General features: G+C 35.6%; 1 protein-coding gene across 5 annotated transcripts in view; it reads left to right on the forward strand.

The window, feature by feature from the left end:
* Positions 1–14,697, forward strand: part of LOC117607732 (uncharacterized) — a 119,730-nt gene that overhangs the window by 824 nt on the left and 104,209 nt on the right. The window contains exon 2 of one of the 5 annotated variants that reach the window (XM_034331773.2): positions 2,184–4,499. In XM_034331773.2, coding sequence (XP_034187664.2) covers positions 2,402–4,499 — 2,098 coding nt within the window. In that variant the 5' untranslated portion in view covers positions 2,184–2,401. Of the gene's footprint in view, positions 1–609; positions 4,500–14,697 lie in introns of those variants that run through there. The other 4 variants (XM_034331772.2, XM_076688869.1, XM_034331771.2 and 1 more) reach the window with 4 other exon arrangements.

Here is a 14,697-nt window from a genome sequence, read left to right on the forward strand (position 1 = left end):
ATATTTTGAGATCTGTGGGTATAGTTGCTGGCGGGACGTCGATGCCGGAAACCAGGACACCTTTCAGCTTACAATTAGTGTTTCGTGATCGAATTCGTCGAAGGGTGCCTCTTGGAATTGTACCTTAAACCCATCTTTCCTTTCGTTTATTGATCTTGTTCGAGATCAGGCTTACGTTGTTCCTTTCGTAATTCCGATGAATTGGAAACGAAGCTTGTTTCCTGGAACGAGTGCACTGTGCTTTGTTATGGGGGTAGATATCTACCATCGAACATCTTCAGAAATTTATTCCAAAAGAACCATTCGATCAATTCATCGGGGTCTTTTTTCATTAAAAAGAGGATATTTTGTAGATTATTTATAAAAATTATCGAGGTTGTATATAACCAAGTGTAGCTGATAAATTAATTTCTATTCAGGGGTTGCAAGGTAAAGTAATCACATTGCTTGTATGGTTTAGATTTTTATAGTGATCTGATTTGAAAATGGATGCAATTTTAATTACATAAAGACTGATTTTTCAATTCTGTAATATGACCCTGGAGGTAGATGTAACGTTGAACTTTCAATAGAAAGAGAAATTATGCTGTTGAATCTTTCTTGAACTGGAATTGGACGGAACTAGTTTCTACTGGAAAAATTTCAATATCCTAGTCGATTTTCCGCTAGATTATTTATAACCAGTGGATGTAAACACACGTACTTTGGCTTTCGTGCAAACCAGCCGTCATTTCTCGCCAGTACGGATTCGAAACCGGCGGTGAACGTTACCAGCGTTACGATCTTGCCAGACGTTTATTTCAAAGTTGTGTTACGTGTTAACCAATCGTGATTTCATACCTGTTTTTTAATCATTCTGCGAGTGAGAAAGAAAAAAAAAATGGATAAAATGGATACTTCCATTGGTGTCTGTTAGATTCGTTTTAAAGTTTCTGTACTTGGAGATTTTAATTAACATTTTCTAAAATTCCTTTAATTTTTATTTCATTTAGTCTATATTAAAAACTATGTGAAAAATAAAATTATAAGATTCACAGAAACCTGATAGTTAAAATTATAAAAATAAAAGAATTATAGAAATAAAAAGAAGAGATGGTGAGAATATTGAAAAAGCCCTTGAATTTCAGAATATCTTACCTTGAAGAATAATTATCCTCGGGATAGAATATTTACAAATAGAAAGAAGTTAGGACTAAATACAGCTGTTTACATTTTCACTCACGTTGCAGGAGCTCGCGTGAATTCATTACTTACCCATAGCAGAACAAGCTGTTTCTCGAAAGGAAAAGAAACGTTCCTCAATATTCATTAGACTCGTTCCTCTTTCGACGGAAAGGGAAAAACTCTCGCGTTAGTTCGTGAATAATAAACGTAAACAGAGGGAAGGAGGATCGATGGAAGTGTACGAAGAGCATTTCGGAAGCGTCTCAAAGTCAAACTCCGTCGATTTTGACAAGTTGCCAAGCGTTTGAAACCGGGTTGCATAATGTTCTTCGTCGAAAAATCATTTTCCATCTTACGGCTGTCGATGGCTGTTCGAAAATAAGCAACAAACGAAAGCAGAACAGCGCGAACGAGAGACAATGATCGATCCCGCGATCCCTAATGCGTCGACCGATCGATTTAACGAGACCGAAAGGTAAAGCGAACGTTGAATTTCGTGTGGTCATCGCCGCAAAAATATTTGCCCTCTGTTTGAAAATATTTTATCAGCCCGCGCAAATGTTTGACTTTCGATGATGGATACGGTGTAACGAGATTTCGCACAGCTAAGTGAAACAGTGTTGCTAACCGTGTGTTTCATAGCTGTTGGACGGCGTGCAACGAAGTTTGTTAACGTCTTTGTTCCGTTGCGAAATCATTTCACGGAAGCAAACGAATATTTGTGTGCCACGTTGACACTTTGATACTACCTTTGGAGTCGAGCATTTAACTCGATTTTCCGATTGAAGGAAACTCCTCACTGATGATATTTCAATATTGACTCAAATTCGAAAATGTTGTCTTCATCTTATACCAAATCGCAAGAACGCATCTGAAGTTCAAGAGTGATTTATAACAAGATTTCAGAGAAATCGAAGAAATGGTGATACTTCGATATTGATGTCTCTCTTGGAATTATAGATACGATTTTCAAGCTTGAAATACTTTTATAGTAAAAAATTATTCTTCAATTTTTGCAGAAACGAAGAAAAATGTACCCGTTTCAAATTCAGCAGAGATTCATAAAATAACCCAAACGATTTGTGCCAAATCGCAAAGCTCATTATATTGATGATTCTTCGTTTTATTATCTCCGAACGCAAGGATATCGTGCGAAGAACCCAGAGCGATTCTGTGAAATCGTTAAGGAACCCTCGAAAGTTGAGGCGATCGAAGCCCGCGGTAAGAAACCGGAAACATGAAGAACGCTCACCCGATTATAAGAGCCGCGTCGTCGAGTCTGGTCAATCCGGATTCCTCGTCGTCGAGCGAACTTGCGGAACCGATTATCAGATTGAAGGTGGACAAACCGCTGCACTGGGAGTGGGAGCTGACCACGTCCGCAGACACGCTTCCTGTCATCCAGCTATTGGACAAAGATGGTCGCCTGTTGGTGGAGACGACTGGAAGAACAGCGCAGAGAGCCAGAGGATCTTTTCGAGAAGGTCTCAGGTCTCACGAGGAGTTTCCGACGAGCGAGAAGACCGTTTCTTCGTCGTTTTCGTCGTCGTCCACTCCTAGCACGATTATACTACCAGCACGAGGAAATAGGAACGTCGATGGGTTCAGCACGAAATTTGGAAGCTGCGACTTCGGTTACAAGCCGAGAAAATCGAGAAGCGAAGTGACGATTAAAGAAAGAGAGAAAAAGGGGAAGAAGAGACACTCGGTTAATTTCGAAAGGAAAGAAAACGAGGAAACGAAAGCGAACCCGAAGAGGTACTCTTTGGGTGATTATCTGCGACAGCAGATCATCGATGACCTTCGAACGAAGAGTACCTTCGAAAAGAGTCCGGAGGAGCTCGCGAAGGAGAGATGCAAGAAGGTGAAGGCATACTTCAGGAGTCAGAGCGAGACTCTGCCCAGACTCGTCCACGTTGAAGAGGAGACCAGCGACGAGCCGAAATCAAGGATCGACGAAGAGGAAGTGCGAAGCAAGAGGATCGAGGAGGGTCTGAATCGTCTTCGAGCGGCGATTAAACAAGAACCATCGGATGGAGATACGGGTAATATAAGAAGTACTATCAAGAAGGAGGAACTGGAGAAGGTGAAAGCGTTTCTGCAGAGGAAGATCCAGCAGAAGATGGATCAGGAACGATCTCGAAGCTCGAGCAGATGCGACATGCAGACAGGTGGAATTAAAAAGAGGTACTCGGATTACGCGCCGGCCGAGGACCCCAGAGGTTATCGCACCCGAAAGGTGCGCAGCGAGACGAGCGTCTTCAAGTTCGAGCCGGAAATTCTTCCGAAGGACAGGCAGAAAGGGAGGAGGGACAGATCGAAGACCAACAGGTCACCTATCGAGGACTCCTTCCGACAGAGGTCTCTTCGTCGCTCCGGAGGCAGGAATCCTGAAACGTTCGAATTGAGCGATCGACAGAGATCCCAAACTCGGGAATCCAACGGTTTCGAGAAACGGAAGTTGTACCGAAAGACGAAGAGCGACGTGCTGCTGGGTCGGATGGGAGCGAGCTTCGACTCGGAACAGGAGAATCCTCCGAGGCGCATCAGGAGTCAGGACAACGTTGACCTCTCCTGGCGGGAATACAAAGAAAGGAAAAAACATGAGAAGCTGCAGCACGAATTAGATAAAGACGTGAAGGAGGAGGACTTCATGAGTAAACCGAGGTGGAAGGATCTCCAGCCGGGTTTGTGCAACTTCAAGAACTGCAAGGTCTGTCAGAACTTGCGGAATTGCGTGAATCCTTTCGATCGACGCGACAGCCGACGAATCCCCGAGGACCCGCCGCTGAAGGATTCTTCCGACGTGATTTCCGATTGCTCGAGACCGAGTACTAGCCTACAGGAAAATTACTTGGTCGTTGATAAACTGTCCGATACCTCGAGGAATCCTCTGACGACGAGTGAAGGGAACGGTGCGTCTAATTTGAACTCTCCCGATTGCGGTTACAATACCATTCCCAGGAACGCGTTTAAGGATTACAAGGACCTGTACGCTCGATCGAACGTAAAGAAGAGCGACACGTTTAAGATCGTGGACGGCAGCGAGGAACCTGAAGAGACGGGGCGTCCGGACGATTCTAAAGTAGACGAATCGGTTGACGGTTTCGATTGCTCGAAAGGAGAAGGCGTGCTGACGAACAAGTCGAACGAGGACATTGCCAGGGATTATTTCAATAGGGTGTATGAATTGCTGAAGAAGAGGCAAGAGGAAGCCAGGAGGATCGCTGAGAGGCAAGAAGCTCCCGGTTGCGACGATTCGTCGTCTTCTAATTACGCGGAGAAAGTGCAGAGGAGGAAGCTTCGACGCAGGAAAAAGGAGCGCGGTGTGCAAGGTAAGGATTGAATTGCTTTTGTTCTTTGTCTGTTTGCATGGAATGCGAGATTGTATTATGCGAAGAGGAAGAAGTTTTAATTGAGTTTGATCGGGGGCAACGTAGCTCGATGATACTGATGAAATAGTTATGAAGAGAAAATTGTCTGGCTTAATCGTTTTTCCGCTTTGAATAAATTTTCCTTTTGACAATTGTTACAGTCAAAATTGCGGGGTAATTAGGTTGACGGACGGATATAATTGCAGGGTAATTAAGAGACGAGTGGTAAAAGATAAAACATAGATACTGGTATACTTGAGATACACAAAAGTTGGTTAATGAGACAGTTTCTAGGTGCGTGGAAATAATTAATCGATGCCGTGACTTGCTATTTTGGTTAAATTAAGATAAGATTTCATGTCCGTTCTCGTTTTAATTCTAACACGCTCGCGCCTGTTAGAGTCCTAGTGACCTAAATTAGTAATTAGTTATAATCAGTTACGATACTTGGAACGAGTTACATTTTTTCAATTTTTAAAATAATATATTCTTAAAAAACATGAAATTTAAAAAAAATATTCAATATTATAAATTGATTGTTAGTTAATATTTTAAATTAAAATTTATTATATTTACAGTAATTTCACATTATATGATTTTCATTCAGTGATCAAAAAGAATTGAATTAGAGAAAGTTAAAGTGATAAAAAGGAAAATACTACTTTTTTATTTAAAATTGACCTAATTTCATTCAAACAGAAAATAGTCGAATATTTCCAGAGTGGCTTAGAAAAGAACATAAATCAATTTGCCTGAGAAGAATAAAATCATAGGAAAAGACATTTTGACGAGTAAACTCTTTAATTACCAGGGAATTTCAAGGATTTCGGTTCTCGACAACGAACAGCGTGGGGAATTATCCTTCAAGCAGGTGGTCCACGTAAACGGACGTCTTTCGCTAATGCGAAAACTTTTGCTTTAAAAGCTCGCTCGCTTTTCACCGCGATCCGTCGTATTTACCCGAGACTGACTCTCGATGGCATTCGAGAAATATTCAACGTCCCGTTATGACGAAACTTTTGCATTATATCAAAGAACGTTCGTTAATATTGTTCCGCGAACAATGTTAGTGCTCGCCGTTTGTATCCGACTCGTGGTCGATAAAACGAAAAGGAATAAAAAAATATGATTTGAATAAACGACGCGTCTATCAATGCGTGTTGTATTCGTTTCTGTTTGAAAAATCTTTTGAATTCCATTTATAAATCATTGGGTTAAATAGATAAGGGGTGGGGTGGGTCTGGTTTCCTTAGAAAAAAATTACAAGATAATTTTATTAAAAAAATTTGGACACCATCATAACAGAATTACTTTTAAAAATTCTTTTGCAAAAACAGAAGTCGTAATGATGTCATTCTGCACCTGAAAAGAGCTGGTATCATAGTAAAAACCATAAAAGTATTAAAAAATTAGAAATTGCATTTAAGTGCACAAGATAATCGACAGATTGTTTTTATTCAGTATTTATTTATAGATTGTATTAAACGAAAATTGAGCCGAAATTGAAATGATAATTTAGCCATTGCTATTGAAAACTTGATCACGTTTACGTAGGTGGTTAGATATAGCTGACGTTCAATTCTCATTGGAAATTGGATTACTCGTCTCTTTGAAGCTTTTAGTGATTTCTCTGCTGGAGTATTTCGACGGAATGTCCAACGAAATAAAGGTCGGATTAAAGTGGCTTTTAAACGCTTCCTGACATTTCAGCATGTCCTCGATATTGTCCCAAATAGATTTGCAAGGAACAATAAACCGTCTAATAAGTTACTAATATGTGACTCTTCACTTAACGAGGTATTCTAATACAGACACTTGTTTTCAATATTATTTTTGGGAACTTAATTAATGAAAATGACTAAATCTAATAATATTTTGGTAATTGCATGTATTGTATACAAAATGGAAAGAGAAAAAGAAAAATATTTTAAAAGTAAATACTAATTACTTATACAAAGATAATAATTGTCAAATAAATCCCTTAGCTGGGCATCGAAATTGTGTATACATAAGTATAAATGAATTCTCTTGGGTCGATTGAAATAAACTCAGGGTATAATTTCAAACAATGCCTTTCTCAACTGCAGATAGGTGTATAAAACAAAACTGCAGCGCCTGCAGTATTCTACTTTGTTGAATAACAGTTCGTGAGCACGAAATGCAATAGTGATAAAGGCTGCCACGTAGGGAACTATTACATCGTGATAAATGAACATTACTCTTCGTAGTAACTGAACGTTAATCTAGTAAATGTTTCTGCGGAATTAATATCCTTTTTTGTGAAAAACTTTCATTTCACCGATCGTATTTTCATGTTTGCTTCAAAAAAAACTGTCATACGTAAATGCATACTGCAAATGAATTAAACGTTCGTTTTTATTTAAATTTCTTAATACTTTTAAGATAAAGTAGTTATAGGAATAATTAGATTAGTATTTTGTAGAAAATAAAATTTTGACATATCTATTCTTAGAAATCTTAGAATATTAAGATATTAGGATATTAGAATATTAAAATAATTGAATTTTAGAATGTTAGAACATTAGGACATTAGGATATTAAAATATTACAGTGCTAGATATTAAGGTAATAAGATATTTGAATAGACAGATTTTGGATCCTTAATATTATATTGAAACATGCTTGGAACTTGTCAAGTGATGCAGTCGTAAATGTAACTCAATGTCATTTACAGCAAACTGTTCCCAACTTGACTAAGTCAAACAGACACTTTATTAGAACAACGAAACCGATGTCGAACTTGCACCCCATCTTCCAGCTCAAATATTGCATTGTGTAATGTGTATACATGTTATTAGCACACCGCTGACATTATGCTGTTAGTAACACCATCAATCATGTAATACGCTTTCCTCAGCTTACATGTATGAGGAATTACCTAGCAGCATATACGTAAAGTACTTACGAGCTTAGAGGTTCCATTCTCTTAACGCACACGTTAAGCGTCCTACCCTTGTGTCAATCACTGTCCTTTGGCAAAGTTCCTTTTGCCAAAATACGATTTCCGAAAGCTTTCAGACACTTTCAAAGTGGACTGGATATAATCTGGGAAGTTTTATCCTGTTTTCAAGGATCGAGGATGCTCTCATTGACGTAACTAGGATTTTTACTTGGGTCGATCAGGTCCACAGAATTTTAAAATATTAGAATATTAGGATGTCAGGTTATTAGAATATTAGGATACTAATATATTAAAATATTAGAATATTAGGATATTAGAATATTAAAATAATTGAATTTTAGAATGTTAGAATATTAGAATATTAGAATATTACAATATTAAAATCTTAGGATATTAGGGTAATAAAATATTTGAATATTAAAATATTAAAATCTTATAATTTTTGAATTTTTCAATTTCAAACATGTGGAGGAACTAGTTCACATTTTGTCGGAATGCCAAGCCCACCCTTGTCCCTTCTTTTTTACACATCTCCAGATTATCGATATTCAATAACAGAGACATTTGAATGTTCCCATTCAAACGATCTATCCTCTAGATTACAAGCAACTTACATGATACCTGCGCACAACTTCCGAACTATTATAGTTTCGAAACTATCGACAAGTGTGAAACGAAGTGTTCAAGCGTAAAATGGATATTATAAGTACACCATTCAGTTAACGCGCATGCATTTCAGCAACCGCTTTTACGTGTATTTCTGTTCAAGCTGTTGGCATTAACTCGAAAGTGTTTAACAGTTCTTGTCGCATAACTATCGGTTTTGATCTCAATGCCGGTGAGCAGACGTTTGCATATAGACGGAAACGTCTACTTGTTGCTAGACGCGATGCGATACACCATTTCATGTTGGCAGGGAAACAATTGGCGAGTGCCATTCTGTCAGCTGTAAATCGAGTTTCGTTTAAACATCATCCATGATATTTACAACGCCAGGAATTCGAACGATCATTCTCGACATTCTTTCATAATCGATATGGAGTGGAATTATGCATTTTTCTTCGAATACATTAATTTCGTTTTAATATTGAGAATTTTGGAGATAATAGGGACACAGTGACACCCATAGGGGTAACTGTAACCCGTATGAGGCTAACAGGTTAGACTAATATTGGGTCACTTTTGCCCCGTAGCACAATTTTCATTATACAAATTTAAAATCTAATTTTCCAGAACAAAATATTGTTTAATAATGCTCATAGTAGAGAATGGAAAAAAATATATAAAATTTAAATATTTTGTAAATATAAAAATTCCAAATTTATTGCAAATTGTAAAAATATAATTTATACAGAAATTTTCTTGAAAATTTTAATTTTCCAATTACATGAATAAAATAGACGGTTTCCTAGATATACATACATACCACTTTACCTTGCATTGAACAAATATAATCTATAGCCTGACTGCAGCATAGAATCTGAATTCTTAGGCCACACATACACTGCTCCGCGAAGGTTCTAATCATTTTCAGTAAATTACTGCTATCCAAGCTAGTTTCTGCAGTCGTATATCAAAGCCTCTCTTCCATACGATAAGAAGGGCTTAACGAGAGCCTCCTCTAAGCTGCTCCCTTTAATCAAAATGCATCGTATCTGCGTGTACGTAGGGTGCACACAATATGTGTGTTTAATACACGCATGTAAACGTGGGTACAAAGTGGTTGGTCGAAAGAGGCAGAGATATGGAAACAAGAAATAACGTTCGACATCAAAATATGCGTTGAAATGTAACCGGTTGACAGTAGAAATAATTACGTATTAAAAATTAATTTTAATAATATACAATAAAAAAGGTTCTTTCTAATAAAAAAAAAATTGTACTTTAGGAACTATGGTATGTTCTTACGAAATCTTGATCGAACCTTGAATGTATTTTCTGTTAGAATAAATTTCCACAAAAGGAAAGGTAGCTTTTTATCCTATCTAAGTGAGGTCACGTAGTTCCCTTGAATTTAGGGTTCATGTAATCTTAGAATTGCTTAGGTAAGGATGTTACATTTTCAGCTTACTCGTCAGTGTTACTGCAAGAACAAAATCAGAAGATTCTTTAATCAGAAAGAAATGTTGAGTTTTGTAAATATTGAGTGATTTGGAATAATTGAATTCAGTTAGGTGAATCACACTGTATAACTACACGGTATGTATTTTTGTCAGATGCAAGGAACTCAGCCAATTTTCTGCAGTTAAGGATTATTTTTAGATGGAAACATTCGACTAACTTAGTTCTGCATGAGTATTGAAATTTCGTTCTTCAAAGACAGTACTTTCCAACATTTATAAAATAAAAATTAAATAAAGAATCCATTCTAAGAAGTCAATTGTTTAAAATGAAAAGTTATACTTCAGATGATATAACTTCTATCCCCTTAAATAATAAATTCAAAATTACTTTGACTTATATCGAATTTAGTAAAGAATTTTGGAATTAAAATTCTTTATATTTTATTAAATAAAATTTAATATTTGCCTCCTTTCCCGTTGGTTTCCCAGGGGTAGATAAAAATGTGGAGGAGAGAGTCCTATGAATATAGGTCTATGTTCTATTGTTCTATAATCTATTATCATTCGTACTTTCCAATGTTATACTAAATTCTACAATATACAACAGTTAAAAATTCTATTATTTTTTTTTCTAAATTACGTTCGATTTAACTTTTCCCGTACTCTCTGGTAATCAGTACATCCGATAACATAAAGAAGCGAAACTGAAGTTGAAAGAAAACGAGTGCAAACCTTGTTTCGTGGGAAATGTCTTTGAGAGTGAGCCTGGCGATGGTCCAAGCACACCGTCGTTGATTTTACTTTCGGACACGATAATAGATTTCGTGTGTCGGAACAAATATCGAAATGAAAGAAAGGAAAAAAAGAGGGAGGGAAAGGAAGTAGGAGGTTGCACGTTTGACCGATTCTCGTTACGTAACTTCCCGCCACCGATCGGAAGGACGAACTTTTTATTTCCGGCTAATTGGAAGCTCATTATCTTCGGATCGAATCAGCTACTTGTCTATGAGTCATTGGTGAATTATCAATAGAGATATCGATGACGTACACAGGATGTCCTGAATTTAAACGTAATTATTCGGTGTCGTTTTCAATTCAATCCGGATGTCTTCGTCGAGAATGGCCGAGAATATTGAACTTTTCGTAACTTGGCTTTCGTTCGATTGTATTTTAGATATTCATAGATATTGTCTGAGAATTTTCAAGGTAATTGTTATGTATATGTACGATAAATTGAGCGTAAAGGTATAGTGAACTTTAATTCTATGCACTTCTGGTGCCAACCGGTCTGTTCCTGTTCCATTGAAAGTTTCCTTTGAAGTTGGGTGAAATTTTGAACCAATGACAAAATTTTAAAATTTATTAGATCACAAATTTATTTTGTAATTTTTGGGAATGAGGAGAAATTTTGAAAATATAATAATTTCTTTTAATCACATCTTTTATAATTAGTGTTTCTTATTTCAATCTTGTTTTCTGACCTATGTTTCCGATAAATTTCTTCTTAACATTTCGTCGATCAATTAAAGTCAAAGTGTTCCTTTCTCGTATCAGGACCATCACATACATCTATCACAAACTATTTTATCGCGTGTCAGTAATGAATAGAACACGGTAGGAGCGTTTCGAAATTTACAGAGAGAATGAAAAATCCTGAATCGAAGCGTGTAACTCGATAGAACGGTATTGTAAAAGCGATAGTCGTTACGATCGCCTTCACAATACGACCGTAGCACGGTTTAATTACATCATATCGCGCATTATATCTATTCCTGTAATTGAATTCGAAATGCAATGAATCAACCGCAGACACCGCGTTGCTGAAATTAAAAAGTAAATTGTAATTTAAGAGCCCCGGCGCTTCAAGGGAACGTTCATCGCCGTTTGTTACACAAGGCCATCAATGTACGCTTGAAATGTGTCTAATAATGCCTCGTTAAATTGAGTAAAGAAAAGAAGAAAATGGAAGGCAGAAGCATAGAACTTCAAAGAATTACAAGTTGAATAATATATTTCATTCTGGTAATTAAGTCATTTTAATAGGTACTTTTATATTTTGTATGAAATTGAATGAACGAAAAGAGAAAATAGGAAGATATAATTTTTTTATTTAAAGAAACAGTTTTCCACAATTTTATTTTATTTTATTTTTTTTTTTTTTAATAATTGCACCGGCAATCTAGGAAACATTTTATTTCCTTAATAAGGGTTCTAATTTGTAGGAGTAGAAATTAGAACTGCAGAATTTCAAAGACTGAAGCTTGTAAATAAGGAAACACATTTTATTCTAATAGTAAAATAATGGTATTAATATTTCTATAATTTCTATGAAATTAAGTTTTATAAATATATAGAAATTTTAATAACCCGCAGCATTTCGTACACACGAACATGTATTTGTATGTGTCTAGAACATATTATATGTATAATTTGGAGAACAATTAGTACGCAAATGAACTCTTTTATATGGACAAAATTACTTTCGTTCAAAGTTACTCTGTAATACAGATATTTATTCCAATATTCATCTACTAATAAATGTATGTTTATAATGATAGAGATAAAAATATTCTCTATTTTAATTCAACTTTCCTATGAATATTAAAATAATGATAATATAATTAATTAATTATTGCAATTCATTTATTTCGTAGTTGAATATTATATAATAGTAAATGTAGTTCTAAAATATGTCAGATTGCTAAATAAAGTATAGTGGCTACAACAAAGTAAAACAGACGACCCACATTTTCTCTGACGTCAGATCACGGTCCTTAAACGCTATGAATGCGGACGCCACAGTAATCTGTGATTAATTATTTATCGTAAACCAATTCTTTTCCAATTATCACTAATTATAGCTTCGTTCGATAATAACCCGTCAAAGTAGCAACATTATTGAAAACGAAAAAAGAATGAAACGAACGCCTGCAACACAAAAAGGATTCTCTGAGATTCAATTACATTATCTCTGATAATGTTACAGGGTTTCAAACAATTTTCAAAATTTCAGTTCATAAATTAATTTAAACCTCCACCAAACCTTCAAAATGTTAAAGTGAACTACTGTACGATAATTTAGTTTAGTTGAGATTTAATCGAATATCGGAATTTATTCCAATAATCATTTTACATTTTGTACGTGAAACTTTGATATCACATTATAGTCACACTATTCTAGTATCTATCGTCAAAGTGTCTAGCTTCGTTGTTATACGTCTTCTCCGGTCTAAAGAGAACAGTTTGATTTCATACAGTTTCCCTGTTTCGCATCCAACTTTTATCCTTTACTGCAACCATGGGGTTTATAACTTCCCTGTATACAGAGAACGTTATCTGTCGACGTGTCCAACTTTTGCCTGAAATTTTTGCTCACATGTTCACGTTTGTTGGGTTCGTGGATTTTGTATGCGAATACAAATATGAAATTAGAAAATTTGCGATTGGATAAACCCGCAGATATGCTGATAAAACAAGATTGGTATATTATTTATTTGAAAACAGTTACAAAATTTAATTGGATTCAAATGTTTACCACTAGGGCCATTAGTAATATTTTTATTAATTGGATAAATCTACCAGATACGTTCGCAAGAGTACCAGGAATATTCATGCAATTACGAAACTTCGAAATTTCGAAACTTCAAACTTCGAATGAACAAAGTGAAATACATGGATTAGTGGATAACTTGGACAAGTTGTAGAAACTGTAGCTACAAAATGCCCCGTATAAAACAGTTTGACACCGAAAAAGTGATTGTAGCTGTTTTAGCCTGAGTCACGACAGAACTTGTAATTATCAAGTTTCCTATCTTAACCCTCTTGCTCCTTAACCCTCGTTCGTGTAATCCTTCGTTATAGGTAACAACTTTAACGGGGTCACGAAACAGACGTCTTAACTTTCGATTTAACGACTCGATAAAGATGACATTCCACACCCTAACATCACATATTTCTCATTAATATTAGGTACAATCAGTCACGAAGGTAATTAAACGTGTTACTTCTATTCGTTGAATAACGAATTACGTCCATCATGATAATTTCTTAGTTTTATGTTGATTGGTCATTAATTATGATTTATAGCTTTTCTATCCAATCAGAAGAAAATTAATGTGATTATAAATCACAGTGTTATTTTATTTATTCAACGTCTCGATCATTATTCTGGTCCCCATCAGGTATTAATTATAATTAATCTTTATTAAAAGTCTATAGTCATGTTTATAAATAATAAATGAAGCCAAAATTATAAATTAAAAAATTAATCTACGTTGTTATCGATGTAAACAAAATTAATCACACGCTGTCATGATTTATAATTAAATTTGTTTAAAATCGAAGTTCAATTTTAGATCGTGACAGCGTGTGATTAATTTTATTTGTTTTCGATAAAAATTACGAGAGGCTTATGTTGAGAATTAAAAATAATGGTTGATACCCAATTTATTAGAACTACCATAAGATAATAAAATTAAATTCTATAAATTCTATTATATATTTTATTTAAATATCATTTACAGACATTTTTTACTGTAAAGGGTACTTCTTAAATAAAAGAAAAGTACACTCAAACACAAATCTCTTCGATCAAATTTCAGTATGTATCCTTTTAGTGATAATGTACTCAACAGTTTTGCATAGTACATTCGAGACAGGTATAACAAGCTTTCCCGGTGCATCTAGATGAAATGCATATTCGTAAATCCAAGCTAGACTGGAGCGGATTGCATACATAGTTAATAAGCACCGAGGCGACGAGGAAATGCGCGCGTTTGATCCTGTTTAACCGATACTAGAAGAATTTTCCTTTGGCTTTAGTTTTTGCTATTTATTTTCGCACGTGCCGCGTTGTTTTATATGGTAACACCTGGAACGCGGCATTTTCTAAAGGGTTGATTGTATTTTCCATCGGTAGAACCATTTTCGTGCAAACTAACTGGCGCGTGGAATTGCTCGACCATTCTCATTTTTATTCCGCAGAAGAACTGTCGCTATTTTAAATACGTGCTTGTTCTTTTTACCTCTTTTTTCTTATTTAACATCAGCACTTTTTTTGTTTGGTTAGTTAAGTTGGTACATAAAGTGTATTTAATTTGCAGTGTAATTATTTGGTGTTTTCAAGAAAAGTTATTTATTAACAATTATTTAAGTAACAGATTTTTTTTCATTC

Source organism: Osmia lignaria, chromosome 6 (assembly GCF_051020975.1).
Source record: "Osmia lignaria lignaria isolate PbOS001 chromosome 6, iyOsmLign1, whole genome shotgun sequence".
In the NCBI taxonomy this organism is placed as follows: domain Eukaryota; kingdom Metazoa; phylum Arthropoda; class Insecta; order Hymenoptera; family Megachilidae; genus Osmia; species Osmia lignaria.